Source organism: Dendropsophus ebraccatus, chromosome 7 (genome assembly GCF_027789765.1).
Source record: "Dendropsophus ebraccatus isolate aDenEbr1 chromosome 7, aDenEbr1.pat, whole genome shotgun sequence".
Classification (NCBI taxonomy): domain Eukaryota; kingdom Metazoa; phylum Chordata; class Amphibia; order Anura; family Hylidae; genus Dendropsophus; species Dendropsophus ebraccatus.
In genome coordinates this window covers 37509863-37531202 of record NC_091460.1, presented here as the reverse complement: position 1 = coordinate 37531202, position 21340 = coordinate 37509863, and the positions used below count along the sequence as shown (strand labels likewise).

At 43.0% G+C, this 21340-nt stretch overlaps 1 protein-coding gene across 1 annotated transcript; it reads left to right on the top strand.

The window, feature by feature from the left end:
• Positions 1-5399: 5399 nt before the first annotated feature.
• On the top strand, positions 5400-19774 carry NOP14 (NOP14 nucleolar protein). The gene is made up of 18 exons (XM_069976393.1): positions 5400-5701; positions 7236-7370; positions 7973-8114; positions 8916-9058; positions 10207-10341; positions 10700-10822; positions 10955-11083; positions 12756-13095; positions 13813-13943; positions 14522-14607; positions 14708-14843; positions 14938-15039; positions 15127-15280; positions 17567-17726; positions 18003-18150; positions 18774-18895; positions 19013-19168; positions 19355-19774. Exons 1-18 carry the CDS (start codon positions 5504-5506, stop codon positions 19455-19457), a joined length of 2643 nt encoding a protein of 880 aa, XP_069832494.1. The 5' UTR covers positions 5400-5503; the 3' UTR covers positions 19458-19774.
• The last annotated feature ends 1566 nt before the right edge of the window (positions 19775-21340 follow it).

Genomic DNA, 21340 nt, shown 5'->3' with positions numbered 1-21340 from the left:
ACTCTCCACTTTCCAGAAGGCTTTGGCACAAGAAAAATTGGCGAATATATTCCCTGTCGCCTCTCTAAAGGGGGGACCTCTTCCAAGGCTGCTTTGGAGAGCAGTAGCCTTATTTCCTTCTCCAAAATTTCTTTCCTTGGGGAAGGAGGAGGATTTGAAATTAAGAATTTCTCTGGAGGGGGAGACTCCAGAGGAAGGGAGTAACCCTCCCGAATGATCTTGAGAACCCATGGATCCTTTATTCTGGATTCCCAAATTTTTACAAAAAAACTTAAACGTCCCCCTACTTGCTGGGGATAGTCAGAAATCTGGCTTTTTGTTTCCTTTGGACTGCTGTCCACCTCTTTTACTGGCATAGCCACCTCTACCCTTTGTGGAATATCGCCACTGTCGCATTATTTGGGGAGTTCTCTCTCTACGAAACTGACGGCGATTTTTCCTCTGCTCATAAGGGAGACTCTTCCCTTTTTTATCAGAGAGATCAAGCATTAATTGGTCCAATTCAGTGCCAAATAGCCTCCCGGGACTACATTCCAAGTTGCACAGATAGTACTTGGAGGAACAGTCGCTTGACCAGGGCCTCAACCACAGAGCCCTACGGCTCGCAGTGGAGAGAGACATAGATCTGGCGGCGAGCCTGACCTTTTGGGAGGCCGCATCACAAAGATAATCTATTCCAAGATTAATCTTTTTAAAGGCAGTAAGTATCTCATCTCTCCCTACTCCTGATTCTATGTCATCCTGTGTCTTCATAAGCCACTTCCTCAAGGCCTTCCCTACCTCGAAGGCTGAAATAGACACAGCCCCCTGAGCAGAGGCCGCAGAGTAGGCTCTTTTAAGAGATACCTCTAGGCGTCTGTCCATGGGGTCCTTTAAACTGGACCCATCCTCAGCTGGAACCATGGTACGTCTAGATAATTTAGCTACGGCTACATCAACCTTAGGAGGTGAGAGCCAATCTTTAGCTTTGTCTTCCATCAGTGGAAACATAGCCTTAAATCTACGGCTTATAACCGCAGCCTTTTCAGGCTTGCGCCATTCGTTTTTTAACATGAGCATAGACGTATCATCCACATCAAAGGCTCTGCTAGATGTGGATGGTCTATCCTCATCATCATACTGTGGCTCGTTCTGTTGTTTGACCACTCTAATGAATTTTTGCATTTTCTCAACAGGAAAATATGTTCTTATAGTCTCAATATCGTCATCATCATCAGAGGATGAGCCAATTTCATCCACAATCTTATACTCCCGTCCAGATGGCGAGACACACTTAGGGCGTTCATCCCTTCTTGACTTCTTAGAACTCTGGAAGGATTCCTTCAATTCAGACACAGAGTCCTGGATACCCGTCAGAGACTGCTTTACCCACACCACCTGTGGGAATAGGTATATATATATATAAGTACCACTTATGGACTTAAATGTTAGGAAAGGGTTAACCTACCACATCATGTATGGTAGGTTCGTCACTTGAGGCTGTAACACGACACTCATGGCATTTCAAATATTCCCATCCATCAGGAAGGTCTCTATCACAGTCGGCACATAAGAAATGTTTTCTCTTAGACAGTGTTTTTCGACCATCAGAGGCTCTCCTCTCAGAACCCTCCTTAGAAGACATCTATCATACATTAAAATGAGTAACAAGTATTCATAGAAAACCCTAAATGAGCTAAGCGCAACACTTACTTTAGACTGTGAAGACTATAGGCGACACCGCTCTCTAAGCACATCCACCAGCTAGAGAGATCCAGACACACTGGTAAAGCTTTGAGTGCAGGTGGGGTTTAAAAACGCCAAACTGGCGCCAAAGGTTACAAGCCCCGCCCCCTTACGCCCTTTTGGGGCGGAGCTGAAGAATAGGCCAGAACACAGACCTCAGATCAGAAAAGGTAATAAGCCTGTACCTTAGGAAGGCGCCGCCGGCCTCCCGACCATCCTAACCGCGTCTTTCGCCGATCTGTGGAGCTCCGGAGCTTAACGGGCGCATCGCGCTCCGAAACCGGAAGTGCGTCAGAGACACTTCCGGATCCCGGGCTCCGCAAAGATGGCGGCCTCCAGGTATGGAGACCGCTCCGATATACAGCGGCCCAGGACACCACAAGATGCCGGACCGCCGCCGAAAGCCCGAAGGCAAAAAGCGGAGCTACCTCCGGCCCCGGACATCCAGGACCAGAGCTAACCACTCGCCCCCCGTACCCAAAGGGACGAAAAATAAAAACTGACAGGTGGAAGGTAGAGGGGCACTATATACAGGGGTGGGAGGAGCTACAAGTTTAAATCATTAAAATTCCACTCGTCCTAGTGGCCCACAGGGGTGAGAACACCCCAGCTATTGTGAGGCCAATAGGACGACAGGGAAGTACTTTTATGCAATTTTGTTTCTGCAGAATTATCATTTAAAGGGTTATTCCGCTCAAACATGACTTTTTATATGTTGCTGCCCATGGTGACATTAAAGGGGTTGTCCGGCGATAAAAAATTATTCACAGAATAACACACATTACAAAGTTATACAACTTTGTAATGTATGTTATGTCTGTGAATGGCCCCCTTCCCTGTGTCCCACCACCCCCACCCGTGTACCCGGAAGTGTGGTGCGCTATACATTACCTGTCGCGTGCCGACCACGGTCTCCGATCGTCAGCAGTGACGTCTTCTTCGGGAGCTTGGCGGATCTTCCCGAGTGCCGGCCGCCCTCTGCAGCGTCATCCGAAGCTCAGCCGCGATTGGCTGAGCATAACTGTGCTCAGCCAATCGCGGCTGAGCAGCTGATGACGTGGCCGCGTCATCAGCCGCTCAGCCGCGATTGGCTGAGCACAGTTATGCTCAGCCAATCGCGGCTGAGCTTCGGATGACGCTGCAGAGGGTGGCCGGCACTCGGGAAGATCCGCCAAGCTCCCGAAGAAGACGTCACTGCTGACGATCGGAGACCGTGGACGACACGATATGCGGTGAGTATAATGCACCACACTTCCGGGTCTAGCGTGGTTGGGGGGAAACACGGGGAAGGGGGCCATTCACAGACATAACATACATTACAAAGTTGTATAACTTTGTAATGTGTGTTATTCTGTGAATAATTTTTTATCGCCGGACAACCCCTTTAACAATTCTTTCCAAACTTATGCTTATTATCTATTCAGTCTCCTTCCCCCATTTCGGAGCTGAACTGGGGGAAGGAGACTGACACAAAAAACTGTGTGTGAGCTGTTCTCTCCGTTTCCCCTCCTCCCCCCTCCCTTCTGAGACAGCTGATGTAAACAAGTCTATATTTGCAACTTTGTAATGCCACGAGGGTTATTCACAGTGAGTTTATCAGCAATTTGACCTCAGATTAACCCTCCCAGCATTAAAAGGAAGCTACAATGTTGCAGATAAAGCGAGTCAGGGACTTATTTACATAAGCTGTGTCAGAAGGGAGGGGGGGGGGAGACAGAGAGAAAAGTTCACATGCTGTTTTTTGTGTCTTCAGCAGAAAGCAGCAGCTCAGAACTAGGGGCAAGAAACTGAGTAGATAATAACAAGTATGGAAGGAATTGTTAGTCTCACCATGGGCAGCAACATATCAAAAGTTATGTTTGAGTGGAATAGCCCTCTAACCTTTAAACAGTCTTTAAAATAACAACTTGGAAATATAAGACCTTGGAGGGCAGTTTTCCTAGTATGTAAAAACTCTACATTAGATTTGTAGTTAGATTAGTAGCTGACTGCAATTTAGGTATTTAGTTTTTTTTCATGTTTTATTTAAAATTGTACACTACTGTGTAACTATAAAGATTTAGCTGATTACTGCTCAGTGTAGCCAGGCTTAGCAGGTTACATGTGACATCACCCTGAAACAACTGTCTGTGGATGGATACCTAGCCTTGTTTTTTCCCTTGTCATTACATTGACTTATAGGGCCACTTAATATGGGGGTTTTGGTGGTTTCCTTACAGGAGCCACCCCTTGGCTGGATCCTTCTCAGAGGGATATCTGGCTAGTCTTGGGTTTCGAGACTCTTTGATGAGGCTCCACAGGCTCTTCTTTTGCATATTCATGCTTCCCAGGGGGCAATGCACCGAGGATTGCACTGCATTGAGCTCTTTCACTAGCAGCCGGCAGTGTTGTCGTTTGGCTGGTCTCCCTGAGATCAGCAATCAGTTTCTCTTATGCCTTTACTAGGCATTGCTTCCACCTAGCCAGAATCCTGCTCCACACTGATGAGGGGCAACACCCTGAATCAGCTGTCTGTGGATGGATACCTGGCCTTCACAAAACATACCCATAACAAATCAGCAACGGCCCATGGCGGACTAACAGATATAATATTGAGAATTGATGTTACAGATTCTGGTCCATTGGGGTAGAAGGGGGGAGGAGTAAGATGAGCCAGGACAGAGTCAGGATAAAACTCAGAGATTGATGATATCAGAGTTGGCCATTTATTGCATGAAGGAGGTAGATCACCTTATGGGCGGTCTGGTGTCCCCCCTCTGGATGCAATATGTATCTCATTGTTGTTGATCATGGCCGATAGAGATTCCCTATAACGGACATTTTCCATCCTAGCGTATAAGTCATTGGAGGATGGAGGCATGATCCTTGTTTAGTTATAAGGCTAGCTGTAGCTATTATTAGTACCATTTTGGGGGTAGATACAATTTGTTGTTTTTTTTCTCTAGACTATACAACGTGAGGATGGCGAGGTCACATTGACACATAGAACGTACGGCTGGGGATATACTGAAATATATCTCATCCAAGTTACTCAAAATATTCAATGGGGGAGATTTATCAAACATGGTGTAAAGTGAAACTGGCTCAGTTGCCCCTAGTAACCAATCAGATTCCACCTTTCATTTCTCACAGACTCTTTGGAAAATGAAAGGTGGAATCTGATTGGTTGCTAGGGGCAACTGAGCCAGTTTCACTTTACACCATGTTTGATAAATCTCCCTCATTGTGTGCAACTTTTTACAAAGAACTTAGAAGTCTAATGCAATTACATTGAGGTCTATGGAAGCTAAGCCATGTGACTTCCAACCAAAAATCCCTCACGAATGGCTTCTTAGTGACTACAAGGTGCATGAGCTTTGTGTTGTGTGACCACAGTCACGGTACAGGCCTTAGCCTAATGACTGTCAATGTGGTTGCATTTCGACTTGAAACATGATCCAACCACGATTTCCAATTGCAGGTCAGTGCACGTCTCCTATAACTGCGACCTGTCACCACGTGTAATAAAGTCGCACACAAATCGCACAACTATCTTGGTTGCACAACTTGGATGTAATTTCCTGCGGCACTATGAAAGTTTTATCGGTTACATTCAGACTGCAGTGATCAACCTCGCGTCCCTAGAGCAGGGTGCAAAAACATAGCACGTCACGTGGTGCCGCGCGTCACTGGATCCGGAGCACGTGTGACGTCAGTGGTGTGCGCCGGGACTGGCAGCACTTCCGGTCCGGGGAACCCACGTGTGTACGGGGCTGGTTGCGGGGCTGTCATTGCAGCTATGGGGAAGAACGGGAAGAAAGGAAAGAAACCGCCTGCAGCCGCAGCAGCCGGGGGGCGCGTCAGTAAAGCCCGCAGCGAGGTCCGGGATAACCCCTTCGAAGTGAAGATCAATAAGCAGAAGTTCAGTATCCTGGGCAGGAAGACCAGGCATGATGTGGGGCTGCCCGGGGTGTCCAGGTCTAAGGCGCAGAAGAAGGTGAAGTAATACTTCAGGTGTTCCCCAACCTGGTGCAGAACTACGATTCCCAGCATGCCCTGACAGCTGAAGGGAGTTGTAGTTTAGGTGGTTGCCTGAGCTTAAAGGGCCATTAGGTATATGGCAAGGATGAGTGAGGGGCTTCATCACCTACAACAGGGGGTTCAAACTAGTGGCCCACCAGCTGTTGCAGAGCTACAATTCCTATCATATTAGCTTTGGCTGACCAGGCATGATGGGAATTGTAGTTTTGCAGCAGCTGTAAAGCAACCTGATTGACACCCGTGACCCAGGATGCAGGGGTTGTAGATCCTTCAATTACTGCATTACCACACCACAGCTTGGCCCTGCATACTAGGCACCCAGGGGGCAGTGTATGGTTGGCACTTCCAATTTTTTTTCTATTTTCAGAAAGTAGATACTTACCACCCTGAGGGAGTTCTGCCCTGCCAGTTACAGTATTGAGCACCTTCATGCAATTGTGACTCAAAGCATAAGGTTTTATGTGAGAAAAGCAACCCCTAGAAATGATAGGACGTGCATAATTCATACAATGTGCACATGTTTAACAGTCAGTAGATCTTTAGTAACCAAAAATCTCCATTAGAGATGAGCGAAGCGCCCGTCAAAGTGCTTCGTTTGATCGGCAAGCCGCTTGTTAATTGAGTGAAGCGCTTCGACTGGTGCTTTGCTTAACTCTAATCTCCATCATCCATATACTAGTAAACAATGCCACATTCTGACTTATATGAAGCCAGAACATGTAAGGGACTTGCGTGCAGAGAAACCTGGTGTATGACACCGGCAGCTAATAGGATGTAATATGAAGAATTCACACTCAAACCCTCAAATAAATAAATAAACTGCATGCAGATGCCTGTTTTGTGGATTTTAAAGTGACACTGCCACAAGTCTGGCTTTAAAGACTTCCTATGGAGAATGTGCTTTGAAGCGACATGCTGTGTACGTCTCCTGCTTTGGTCCAGGCATTAGTAGGGGTCTGAGTTCTCACATTACGAGCGATCAGATCATTTGACCACTCAAAAGATTCAGGCCATGTTCAGACCTTGTAAGAGACCTGCTGTTCTGTGAACCAGCCGAGTCACGGAGCGGCCGGTCTTAGAAAAGATCATCCCGTCTGGTACTGCAGGAGAAAACGGACATGTCAGTTTCTTGCGGTGCCCCTAGGGATCCCGGCCTGAGTGTATACTATGTGTATACACTCCGGCCGGGATTCCATAGGCGGCAACGTAGTGTGAACATAACCTCACTTCATATCTACAGGATGACAATTTTTCCTGAAGATATTGTTTTTTTCATATCAAAGTTGTTTTCTGGTGTTTTAGAAGGAAAATAACAGCAGGTTTGTACATAAGAACCTGCTGCTATGTACTTGTAGATTGTTACACACTGATTCATACCATACCTCTTGTTGCAATCCCATGGAAACAAAGATGGGGACAAGTCCTGTAGCAGACATCCTGAGATTTAGCTTCTGGATGCTTAACTTTTACTTTGTTGTTTTCCTTCACAGCGTAAGGATACTCTTCTCAGAGAGTACAAGCAGAGAGGAAAGTCCAGTATGTTTAAGGACAAGCGGTTTGGAGAATATGACACCAAACTGACTCCAGAGGAGAAGATGATGAAGAGATTTGCCTTGGAGCGACAGGTGAGGAGTTGTAGCCAGGGAATGATGCAGTGGTAGTCTGGGTCCCCCTTTATAAAAGCCTCAACCCAAGTGTTCAGCAAAGAGGCAGGACTGTTCAGTTTCAGCAACGTTCTCTAAACCTGTACACTCGCCATTTGTCTCCCATCTTCTGCAGCAGCGGGATGCCACTCTAGGGAGTCCTGGGAAGCAAGGATACAGCCTATGGCTAAATGTTCGGGTTTGGAAAACGTTGCCAAACCCGAACAGTTAGTCTTCTCCAATCAACACTACTTAGTAACAAGTCTCGGTGGTTGTCTAAAGATGTAGCAGAACTGGAGTCGTCAATTCAATGCAAAACTCTTGTTTATTTTTCCTAATAGATTATATGGGAAACCAAATATGGGGTACTGTATGATCCTAAAGAGTTGGTGAATCGAGCTCTGCTACTTCTGAACTATGCCTACTATGTGTTTTCCTTCTATTCTGGATATTGTCCTATATGTTGTTTATTTTCAAGTTTATGAAAGAGATCTGCATGTGTGTGAAAATGTGTGCCACCATAGGAACAACTCCTCCATGATTTGTACTCTTTACCATTGCATTAACTGGTGTTGTTTTCCTAGAGGCACAACGATAAGAAGACAATGTATAATCTGAATGAGGAGGAAGAACTCACGCACTATGGCCAGTCCCTGGCAGCGCTCGAACAGCTGAATGAGGCTGTAGACAGTGAAAGTGATACAGAGGAACGTGGAGCCTTGTCAGGTGGGATTTTTCAGTTTTTTTATGTATTTCTTCAAACATAAGATTACAGTAGCTTTTATAAATTCTCATGTCTTTCTATGTTTGTTTTTTGTTTTTAATAATTTTTAGTCCCACATGGGGCTTGAAGCTGGAATCACATTTAGGGTGCATTCACACCTACACGAACTGCAGCAGATCCGCAGCAGATTTGATGCTGTGTTCAGTTATTTAAATGAAATCAGCTGCGGATCCGCAGCAGAAAATCAGCTACGGTTCCGGTAAGTGTGAACGTACCCTTAGTAGTATGGTCAGTATTTTAGCCAAATGCAGGAGTGGGCCCAAAACACAAAAAGGTGCAGATCTCTCCCTTATAGTTTTATCTGTCAGTTCCATTGCTGGTTTTGGCTAAAAATACTGACCAAAATACAATGTGTGACCGAAACCTGACTCATCTGAATGCGGGTGGATCGGCATCAAGAACATGCATTTTCTGCAAGCAGGACAGATGCAGAAGTTCAGTAAAAAATTGACCACCGCTCATTGGATGTTGGTAGCCATTGTTATTCATATACTGTTTACTGTTTGTGCTGAGGTGACACCTTTTAAGAATAGCATGTGATGTCCTGTATATACCACTGAATGGCATGTGATGTTCTGTATAACACTGAATAGCATGTGATGTTGTGTATATACCACTAAATGGCATGTGATGTTGTGTGTATATACCACTAAATGGCATGTGATTTCCTGTATACCACTGAATGGCATGTGATGTCCTGTATACCACTATTGGATTTCATTACACATGATGTTTTATTCCAGCTGAGTTGACGGCCGCACATTTTGGGGGTGGTGGATTGCTGAGAAAGAAAGCCGCATCGGAACAACAAGAGGAAGAACCTGAAAAGCCGAAAACGCGGAAAGAACTTATTGAGGAGCTGATTGCCAAATCTAAGATAGAGAAGGTATGTGATTGTGCCCTTGTCATATGAACCCTGTTAGGGCACAAAGATGTCATGGAGGGGAGTTGTACAGAAATTGTCGTCACTGCAGTCAGTCCCTGTACCCATGGGGCTCATCATCTAAATCCAGTATTAGGCTATGTTCACACTACATAAGTTTTATATCAATCACAGCCATTGTTGCCAATTTGCAACAACAGCCGTGATTAATATAAAAGCTACATTGTGCTGCAGTCTGTGGAATCACGGCCGGAGTGTATACAAATAATATACACTCTGTCCAGGATCGCTAGCGGGCATGCAAAAAACTGACATTGTGTGCAGCGGTAAATTTAGGTGCTCCCGCATCCAAATTCAGCACAAGTGAAGATCATCTGGCCGGTACTGCAGTATGATCTTCAGTAACACTGGCCGTTCTGTGATCAGGCCGGGTTACAGAACGGCAGGTGTTATACATAGTGTGCACATTGCCTTAACCTGTCAGTATGTATATGGAGTGTAAGAGGAAAGCCACACAAACACAAGGAGGACTCATTGATTAAAATAAACATGTAGAGGGCCACGCAGAGAGGGGGTAGTAGACACCAAGGAGGAAATCTATCAAGGGCTTTGCGCCTATTTTTAGGTGAATAATTGGATTTTTCACCCATTTTTGGTCTTTAGTTCTGTTTATAAACCAGTATTCGATGGGGCGAATATTTTTTACATGCAACTTTTTTTTTTTATTTGCCAATTCTGAGTATTTACCCCAAAATTAGCATAACCTAGGATTAGCACCCAATTTAATTTTGCAATTTTGTGATTATTCTGCAAATATTCTATTCACACATGTACGAATATTTTATTACATTAGTCCTGTTGGCTGGTAAAATAGACAACTAGAAAAATGGCTAAATGTTTTAGACTCTATAGTAAATGCCCTCCATGTGTTTTTATGAAGTCTGGGTGACAATAGTTTTTTTTAAATAGCATGCTTCAATTTATACAGATGGAAAAACGAGGTAACTGTGTAGTCTGATGTCTGAGTGTCAGGGATCCAAAAGTATTTCTGGGTGTTTTTGTGAAATAATCCAAATCCCTGTATTATTATTAGTAGTAGAATAAGTGCAATAATCAGTTAACTTTTTTTTTTTGTTCTCTGTCCTGTTAAGAGAGAACGTCAGAGCCAAAGAGAGAAGGCGCTGGAGCTGACAGAAAAACTGGACAGTGACTGGAAGGCGATACAAGGATTGTTGGCTCACAAGGTTCCAAAATCTGAGAGGAAAGTGGAGCCTGAGAAGCCAAAGGTAAGACTCCTACAATGTGCTTGTTCAATATGAACATTAGGTCGAGTTTGTGAAGTGTTCTGTTTTGTTTCTCTTGCTCTAAAAGACAATGTTACAAGGTTATGTTACTCCGGGTACTCTGGTGATTTTTTTTTTCTTTGAAATCAACTGGTTTCAGAAAGTTTTATAGATTTGTAATTTTCTTCTATTTAAAAATCTCAAGTCTTCAAGTACTTATCAGCTGCTGCGTGTCCTGTAGAAAGTGGTATATTCTTTCCTGTCTGACACAGCGCTCTCTGCTGCCACATCTGTCCATATCGGGAACTAGAGGAACTATTCCTGCTATTAATGCTTTATCACGTTTAATTCTTATTCCCAGCCTGATGATTATGACATGACTGTCCGTCAACTTGTGTTTGACATGAAAGCTAAGCCGTCTGACAAGATGAAGTCTGAAGAGGAGATTGCTAAAGAGGAGCAGGAGAGGCTAAAGAAACTAGAGGTATTACAATGGTGAAGTAGTTGTACAATCTCTAGGGGGTTTTATCTCCATACTTACAGATTAGATTAAGGTCCAATTTGATGGGGGATTATTTATGTTAACTTTTTTTTTTAATTTGTGGTCTTGTTTCAGGCTGAACGTCTCCGTCGCATGCGAGGAGAGGATGACAAAGCCAAAAAGAAGCCCAAACACATATCTGCGGACGATCTGATGGATGGGTTCATACTGGATAAGGATGATCGGCTGATGCTTTCCTATAAGGTATAGTAGGAGTAAACAGTAGTCCATATTCCAGTTCTGTTTACGCCATAATTTTGTTCCGTAATGATAAAAAAAAAAAAAAAAACACACAAATGAAATACAACAATTCAGTGATGTTTCCTTACAGGCCCCACCCAGAGTCTGAAAGCTTTGTTTTGAAATAGGGAAATTAAATGGGTTATCCAGGATTAGATTAAGCACAGCTGCTTTTTTCGAAAACTACTGAGATGCAGTACCCACACCCAAACTGAGGACAGGAGTGGCGCTGGTTCTGGAAGAGAGAAGCCGTGTTTTTGTAAGCCACGACAACCCCTGTAAATGGGTTGTTTTAGCACTGGGGAAAAATGTGAATGTGACTATTTTTGTTTTCCCAGAACCAGATGAGTTAGTACCATTTTATAAAGAGATAACATGTTAGGATTTGCTGTTCTTTCATGATCATGATTACATAAGTGGGACCCCCAGTAGTCCTGAGAATTAAGTGCTTATATAGTGCTGCATCCCTTTTTACATTTTCCCTGCACACTTATCACCCGTCTGCGGGATAAGGAATAGGTATCCGATCACTAGGACCCCTTGCTGTCTTGCAAACATCACTCTCAAAGCTCCCATCTGAATGGAGAAACAGTGTGCACACTCACTTGCTGCCCCACATATTGCCTGGGGATAGTACAGCACTCGGCTATCTTTGGCACGCCCAAAGGCTTCTCCTTTCTGACGGGTGCTTTCAAAGTCTTGTTAAGATCTCTGTGGATAATAGATAAATGTCTACCATGGTAAAAATCCTTTAATCTTTATTATAAGAAGTATTACTAGAAGTTCTAAAGCCAGGTCTACACTGAGACTTTAGCTTGTCGTGGTAATTTTTTTAATGATACCACAACCCCGGGATTTCACCATATTGTCTGTGAGCTTTCCTATTATTGAATACCTTTCTGGAGGGTAAGGGTTAATCTGGCCAGAAAGACAGACACATGGCTCCTTCAGCATGTGAAGGTCTTCCCCCTGTGACCTCCCAAATCAGCTTTATTTATAGGCGTGAGTTGGAATGTGTCTTTACCTTTAAAGTTACAAATTATCCAATAGGGTTTAGCCTTTAGGATATTGCTTCCAATCACAGCTGCCCATGACATATGACGTATGCTCACATTAAAAGAAGTAATTCGAGGACACAAAGTATATAAAGTATAAGTAATATGGAAACAAAGAAGCTTTAAAATACGAGTGAAAACAGAAAGGGTCGTGTGCAAAAGTATGCAACCCACCATATAGGATGAGACCATCTGGTACCTATTCACTGCTAGACGAAGGAAGAGAAATTATGCTGAACTACATGTATATAACCATATAAAAAAAATATATATATATATATATATATATATATATATATATATATATATATATATATATATAATAAAAATTTTAAATTACCACAACAAGCACTACAGATTGATTCTACATAATGAGTGACAGCTGCAGTCCACAAGATTGCGTACAACTCAGTGTGGTACTCGATACTTAAAATAAAGTTGTAACGGTATGCAAAGTGTCAGGGAAACCCTTACCTTAGCGAACAGCTTTCCTATTGCGTTTACTAATTGTAGCTACATTGCTGCATTTCTTTACTGATATACTGACATTCTTTACATCTCTAATTTTATATCCTCAATAGGATGGGAAGATGAACCTTCCTGAATCAGAAGACAGTGAGCTAAAGACTGGAGGAGGAGGTGGTGATCATGATGATGATGCTGCTGTGGTCGCTGAGGACAGTGATGGCGCAGATGAAGATGATGCTGGGGAGGACGATGGTGAAGAGGAGGATGCCGAAGGAAGTGATAATGAGGAGGAGGAGGAGGGAAGCAGTGCTTCAGACAACCACTCAGACCTGGACTCTAATGCAGACAGCGAGGAAGATGAAGAAGTGCAAGTTAAAATAACAAAGAAAAGCAAAAAGATGAAAGAGAAAGCTGCAGAGGAGGCCGGTGCTCAGCTGCCGTTCACATTTGATGGTGAGTTTCCAATACAGATAAAATGAAGTATGTAAAAGGTTTGTGTCTGCAGCTCTGAGCATGGTATAATGCTGATTTCAGGTAGTAAGAAAACCCTTACTAATGCCTAGGGCAGCCTGGAGGCAGAATTCATAAATGTTGTGGTCATTTCTGCCTTCCTTTATTATAGGCCTTCACAAATATGGGACTTTCCAACTCTTGAATTTGTGACATGAATTATACCATAGCTATTATATAACATGAGCATTGTCTTCGTATTCCATACAAGAGTAGAAGCCTGTTCACATTTGTCTGGCTCTCGCCAGGAAAAACCTTATCGTATGTTTTTACAACGGTACATCTTCATGAGCTGAGACACTTTGTATGCCGCATTTCTCGTTGGTATGCTGGAGGAGTGCAGAAAGTCTGAACCCTAAGCAAACTGTATATGGACACAACCTAATCCACTACAGTGATGCAAGGAAGAGGGTGAACACATACCTATTATAATTCTGTACATGATAATACGTTTAGGCAAAACTTTATGTGAGCCTGCTAATTTCTTCAAGTTTGTATTTCCACCCTCATATGAGTACCAAAGACTGACTGCACATATAAATGTATGAAATTGTATACATTAGACTTGGAGGGGCATAAGCATATATACTGTACAATCCTTAAAACCTTATTGTAAGATTTAGAATAAAAAACTAAGTTATGCTTTGTATTTGTGCTTAGTCCCTGAGTCTTATGAAGATTTCCGGTCTCTTCTGGGGGAGAAGTCGACGGATCAGCAGCTCACCATCCTGGAGAGAATTCAGAAGTGTAATCATCCAAGTCTGGCACAAGGGAATAAGGCAAAGCTAGAGGTAAGAGACTGTAGCTAATGTGTACCCATGTAATAAGGCAAATAGTAACATGTCCGCTGTAGTCCTGGTACTCAGACCCCCGCCGACGAGCTGCATGTGCTGTATCTCTTTGTCTCCGCTCCAAACACTATGGTTAACAAACGCAAGTGGTGTATACTGAATTACCAGATGTCTCATAGACTTGTGTTGTCCTTGGTTTTGCTACCCAAAGGGTGCAGCACATTCAGCCGCAATTTTGCTGTTGTAGTCGTTGGAGGTCTCTGCATCCAGACCCTCACCAGTGCAAACTTCTGACATGTCAGAGGTTTGTTGAAATTAAAGTGATAATAATAGTAGTGAATAGAGTCTGTCTGTCTCCATGGGGCTTGCTGTAAAGCATTACTTAAAATACTATTAAAGACCACTCTGGTGAGGTGGCTGTCCCTAGAATAATGTACAAAAAAAATTACAAATAGAAACATGTTAAAAAAAAATCTAGACACATTCATTTAAATCCACTTATCAGTGATGCCATTTTAATTCTTTCAGTGCCACAACATTAAAATTGATGTAAAGGTGTCATTTTCATCTTTTTTCAGAAACTGTTTGGTTTTCTTCTGGATTACATCACAGACCTTGCTGAGCAGGAAAGCCCAGATCTTCAGACTGTTGACAAGATGGTCGTGTAAGTAGTCGACTTTATTCTACCAAATGTCAGTGGGAAACACAGATCTGCCTCTTAGAAGTTTATGAATGTACAAATCATCCCTCCTATCCTATTACAGACCTCTGTACAACCTGTGCCAGATGTTTCCAGAAGCAGCGGCTGACTGTGTACGGGATGCATTACGGGACATTGCTCGCACCTTGGATGAAGCCGTTGAATCTAAAGGCAGAGCTCCCTTCCCAGCATTACATGTAGTATGTATCCACTTTTTCCACAGCCCATATTTTTTTTGCTGTGTGATGCCCGGCTGTTTCAGAGTCGTAATTTCCTATGGTCTTCTGCTTTTAGCTCTTATACTTCAAGATTACAGGAATTTTATTCCCTACGTCTGACTTCTGGCACCCGGTGGTTACCCCAGCCCTCGCTGTGATGAGCCAGTTGCTGACAAAGGTGAGTGATCAGGCCTCTAATAATCTATACCGTTACACTTACAATTCTCACTCGAGCTCTGCAATAACCATTCTGTATTGGTTCCAGTGTCCCGTGACTACTTTAGAAGATGTGGCTTCTGGGCTTTTCATTGGTTGCATGTTTTTGGAGTATGTGTCCCTGTCTAAGAGGTTTATACCAGAGCTCATCAACTTCCTTCTGGGGATTCTGCACTTGGCCACGCCACGTAAAGCTGCTGTTGGTAAGTGCTCATCGAGTAGGGATAAGCTTTGGTTCATTACGTCCCATTTTAAGGGTATAAACACACACACCGTATACGCAGGGTATTTACTGCTGTGATACGCAGCAAATACGCAACAAATACGCAGCGGATTAGATCTAAACAAATGAACACAGCATCAAATCTGCACCATCAAATCTGCTGCAGATCTGCTGCGTATTTGCAGCGTATCTGCTGCGTATACGGTGTGTGTATTTGTACCCTAAGGGTGCGTTCACACCTACAGGATCTGCAGCAGATTTGATGCTGTGTTCAGTTATTAAAATGAAATCTGCTGCAGAAAATCAGCTGCAGATCCTGTAGGTGTGAACGCACCATTAGGGTACAAACACACACACCGTATACGCAGCAGATCTGCAGCAGATTTAATGGTGCAGATTTGATGCTGTGTTCAGTCATTTAGATCTAATCTGCTGCGTATTTTTTGCGTATTTGCTGCGTATCACAGCAGTAAATACGCTGCGTATACGGTGTGTGTGTTTATACCCTCAAGATAAGTTTGCTGTCAGTGAGTTTGACTACAAAGGGAATGTTATATCCAGTCTAAATAATCCTGATATCTAAACAGCCTGGACTCCAGTCCAATATATTGTAGAGAACTACGAGAGATTTGTTTATCTGCATCCTATGCTTGGATTTGTCAGCTTACCATTCCCTGCTGTGTAGAGACTCCACGTTAAAGGGGTACTCCAGCGAAAATCTTTTTCTTTCAAATCAACTGGTTGCATGAAGTTATATAGATTTGTAATTTATTTCTATTTAAAAATCTCAAGTCTTCTAGTACTTATCATCTGCTGTATGTCCTGCAGGAAATGTTTTCTTTTCAATCTGACACAGTGCTCTCTGCTGACATCTCTGTCCGGGACAAGAACTGTCCAGAGCAGCAGCAAATTTCCATTGAAAACCTGTACTTATTTGGACGGTTCCTGTCTTGGACAGAGATGTCAGCAGGGAGCACTGTGTCAGACTGGCATACAGCAGCTGATAAGTATGGGAAGACTAGAGATTTTTTTTAATAGAAGTAATTTACAAATCTGTGTAACTTTCTGAAACCAGTTGATTTGAGAGAGATTTTCCCTGGATAACCCCTTTAACTCAGCAGTGACTTTGAAGAGTCTCTGGCAGTGTATTTTCATCACTTTTGGTAGATATTGGCTGTATAATGTGCATTTCATCCTCTTGCTATTAAACATTAGCAGACTCGCTGCATAGTACAATGAACATTTGTTCCTTTTGTCCTCCCATCAGGCTGAATGAGATGTGTGTGAACTAAATAAGTTCCCTTCCAGCTGGAAGACGAGTATGGAAGAGATTTTAAGAGTTGAGGCTTTTGAATTTCTTTGCATTTTCATTTTATATTAAAAAACATAAGGGGGCATTCACATGTCTGCAAAAACCTGTCCGTGCATGGACAGTGTTCTGTGGACCAGACCTCAGAGCTCCCGGCATTATGATTTATTAAGATACAGGGAGCTCTGAAATGGTTTAAAAGTTTACGCTACTGTACTGACACAGCCATGCGGCCAAGGTCCAGTCTGCAGAATACTCTCCGTGCCTGGACTTTCTTTGCAGACGTGTAAATGCCTCCTAAGGCTTTGATTGGATGAAGTATTATTTATAAGTGATCGTAATATTTCCCAATGCATAAAGTTTTAGAAGCAGAGTATTCTAGGAGAGACGTCTGCAGACTAGCATTTATAATCGAGGACCGGACTGCTCTCAAGAACAAATAGATATGTAAGAATAATTCTTTGTTACCAATCAGCACCAGACACCATGGTTAATAGCAAGGGGGTATTGCTTGCTAGCAAGGAGGCAATCACACAAGCAGGCTGCTATCAGTGGCATACTGTAAACTTAAATACTATTTAAAAATTCTTCTATACCTTCTGTAGTGTGTGTGTGTGTGTGTGTATATATATATATATATATATATATATATATATATATATATATATATATATATATATAAAATATGGGAGTTTATTGTATAATATGCAATAAAAATCATAAAAATTTTCTTGTATCTGGACTCTGCCTCCTTAGTTATCTGTAGGTTTCTGGGTCAGGGAGACCTTCTATCTGCTCAGCACTGATGTAGTGTCTATAGTCTCCAGCAGAAGGTTGTATAGATAGCACGCTGCCTCTGCTCTGCTTTATATGGGCCTCCCAGGGTAATATTGTGGCTCCAGTTGAGCTTCTTTTTCCTATGTCTGATCTTATTACCTATTTTTTTTTTCTTAACAGATTATGTTGTGGTTCCTCCATTTAAACTCCATGGGAAGTCCTCGGAGCTACTATTGATTGATAGTACAGAGGATGCTGCATCATGGGTGAAGAGGAATCTGCCTCTGACCGCAGTCAATGGTCTGGAGTCCGAGGACAAAACTGAGATCAATCATTTTAAGTGAGTATCAGTTAATTATTGGAGACAGGTGTCTGTCCCTACAGACTAGCATCTGACATATACCACCTTTTAAAGGGGTATTCCTATTGTCAGATCCCCTAAACTGTGGTTGAGGGATAACTTATTTTAACTTGGAAAACCTTATTATCCATAGCTGTGTTATGTAGACATATATTGTCACTCTATGGATGCACTGCAAACTGAGGAGGTTATTGTCCTCTTTAAACCTGATGATACTATCTAATTTTTTTTTTTCTTTGCATTGCTTCTGTATAGGTTAACATGCATAGCGGTGTGTTTGGACCTAATAAAAAGATGCTTGGACTATTATAGCACTTTACCAGCTTTTCGTGAGATTTTTAGCCCAATAGAAAAGATAATCCGTGAACATCTGCCTCAAAACACGTTCCCTGAGAAAATCCAGGTAAATGTTTATCCCATGCTGACCCACGTCTGTGCTATGGAAAGAAGTTGGTCTATACCTTGTTACAATATACGTAATAATCAATCTACAGCAAAGTTAAAGGGATTGTCCAGGGTTAGAAAAACATGGCTCCTTTCCTCAGTTTGGGTGTGGGGTTTTGCAGCTCAGTTCCATTTAAGTGAATGGAGCTGTATTGCAATACCACACACAACCTGAGGGCAGGGGTGGTACTGTTTTGCAAAAAAAACAAAACAAAAAAACTATCTGCTGTTTTTCTAATCCTGGATAACCCCTTGAAGCTTATAAATACATTACATTATAAATACATTACTTAGCATTCCATATTTTTCTTGCCTTCCAACCAGAAATCTCCTAGCATTTCCTGCCAGTTCAGGGCTTGCCTGATGAAATGCATACTGGGATGTTGAGTCTGACAACAATTTTATAGTAAGGACTACTGCTTTAGTCTACAGAGGTTGTCAGAAAGCACAGTGCATGAAATATATATATATACAAACATCAGGGGCTCTATAGGTGGTCTACCCTGTTGTAGGATTAACAGATGAAAGTGCATTGAGATTGTTTTCTATACCTTAAGAAGACTGTTCTCTTCTCTGTTTCAGGATTTATGTAAGAACATACTAGAAGGTATTGAGAAGCATAGCAAGAAGCCTTATAGCCCTCTTGTCTTTGAGAAACAGATGCCCGTCCCAATGAAAATGTTCACTCCCAAAGTCATGCCAGTGTGAGTGTCTGCGGCTAATGTCCCAGCCCCGGTGTTGATACCAGTTCAGACTACTGATCTGTGACTACGTTGAAATTTAGTAACTCTTAATGTTTTTTGTGTTGCCTTTTACGCCAGTCTGGAGTTCGGCAAGAAACAGGGATGTAATAAAGTGGAGCGCGAGCGTAAAAGACTGATCCACAAACACAAGAGAGAGTTTAAGGGCGCAGTCCGAGAAATCCGCAGAGACAATCAGTTCCTGGCCAGAGAGAAGCTATCAGAGACCATGCACAGGTTGGTGGGGCCGTCCCTTTTTAGGGTGTCTACTTATATTGTATTTTGCGTAGTAATTTCTGTATAAATGGTTACATATATCCTGACAACATTTTTTTATTAAGTTTTGTGTCCAATTTAAAGTAGCGGACAAATGAAATTCTCTTTTATACCTTCTCAGTCCAACTCTCTGTCTTGTTTCTCCAGGGATGCTGAGAGGAAGAGGAAGGTAAAAGAACTCTTCAACTCCTTGTCGACGCAGGAGGGTGAATGTAAAGCCTTAAAGAAGAGGAAAATGAAGGGGAAGTAACATGGACTTTGCATAGTAGACCATGAGGTGACAGGAGCTGGGAGGAACACAAGCTTCTCATAGACTGTATGATCTGCCGGCTGCCTCTGATGGGGACACATTGGTTCTTTTCCATTTTGTGGAAGCAATCCGTACACCTTCATAGTTTTCCTGTGTTTTAAAATGGGACATTGGACACTGAGATCCCAAGTGGTTGTATAAAGCTACATGTTACCCCGGACTGACTTGTATTTTATACTTGTGTTTTGAAACACATGGGGTTTTTTTTCGTCTTATTTGTGGAATATCTTGTAATTACAGATAAGATTGAATAAGAAGTATGAAGTCTTTTATATCTCACTTTTCAACACGTTCAGCCAGTGGGATTGTGCATGGTCCATTCAATGTGCTAAAGAATAGAATTCAGAGTTCCCGGCATCATTATTTATTATGATGCCAGGAGGTCTTTGCACTGTTGTACTGACACAGTGTGATGCCAGGAGTTCTGAATTCCGGTCGGTAGCACATCATCTGTGCACAGACTGTAATAACTGAACGTGTGAACTGCACATTTAGCCCTGCATGGATCGTTTAGGTCGGTGTTGATGGAGAACATTTTCTTGGCACAAATTAAGCCCCTGACAACTATTTAAAATGGTTTCAGAGGATTAGAAGAACATGGCTGCTTTCTTTGCGGCTCTTTTGTACAATGGATACCAGTGGGACTCAGTAGATCACACTGATTTCTAATGGGTTTTGACAAGGTGTTTGTCATTATAATGGGAAAAGAGTGGTTCAAGAAAAGGCATTTTTTAAATGTCAAATATACCATAATCTGACAGAGGAGCTTCAGACACAAATGCAAACAGAGGCCTTTAAAGCAACTCTGTACCCACAATCTGACCCCCCAAACCATTTGTACCTTCGGATAGCTGCTTTTAATCCAAGATCTGTCCTGTGGTCCGTTCGGCAGGTGATGCAGTTATTGTCCTAAAGAAATACTTTTAAACTTGCAGCCCGTGCCAAACGGGAGTATCTGTGCCCTAACTTTGCACCACCCCTCCGTCCCTCCTCCCCACCCTCTTCATCATTAGGAATGCCACTGAAACATTTTTTCCATGCTGAACATTGCACAGGTCCTTAACGATCCAGCCCATGTGCCGGGCTGGCACAGGTTCGGAATAAGAGGCAATCTGCCTGGAGCATTCCTAATGGTGAAGAGGGCGGGGAGGAGGGACGTAGGGTTTTGTGCAAAGTTAGGGCACAGATACTCCCGTTTGGCACGGGCTGCAAGTTTAAAAGTTGTTTTTTAGGACAATAACTGCATCACCTGCCGAATGGACCGCAGGACAGATCTTGGATTAAAAGCAGCTATCCGAGGGTACAAATGGTTTGGGGGGTCAGCTCTGCAAGGCGATTTTTTTTTTTTTTTTTTTTTTTTTTTTTTTTTTTTATTGTAAAAGTGCCGAGAAGGGGGAGGCTGAAAGAAGTAACATGCTCTCACCTTCCCGGCTCCAGTGATGATGTTGCTTACCGCTGCTTCGGTTCCCCAGGTCCCCGGCCACTTCTGAGTTAGAGAGAGGGGTCCCAGGTCATTAAGTGTCAGGGCTGCTCAGCCAGTCAGCAGTCGTAACAGGGTCCTGACTGGCTGAGCGACCCTGACACGTCACGACCCGCTTCCCTTCTCTCTAACCAGGAAGTGGCTGGGAACCGGAGCAGCAGTAGGCAGCATCAGTGCTGGAGCAGGGAGGTGAGAGCATGTTACTTCTACAGCCTCCCCTCCCTGCCTTTTATACAAAAATGCCCTGCTTGGAGTTGTCTTTTAAGCAGTAGATCTTTTATACAAACTTTAAACCAGTGAATCACCTATCTAGCTGCATGTCCCAGCCTGATAATGGGGTCTA

Excerpts from the sequence above, each read along its gene's own strand:
- NOP14 (XM_069976393.1), top strand. The coding sequence starts at position 5,504 with ATGGGGAAGAACGGGAAGAAAGGAAAGAAACCGCCTGCAGCCGCAGCA. Across the intron at positions 13,944-14,521 it reads GGAATAAGGCAAAGCTAGAG|AAACTGTTTGGTTTTCTTCT; the intron begins GTAAGAGACTGT and ends ATCTTTTTTCAG. Across the intron at positions 15,281-17,566 it reads GCCACGTAAAGCTGCTGTTG|ATTATGTTGTGGTTCCTCCA; the intron begins GTAAGTGCTCAT and ends TTTTCTTAACAG.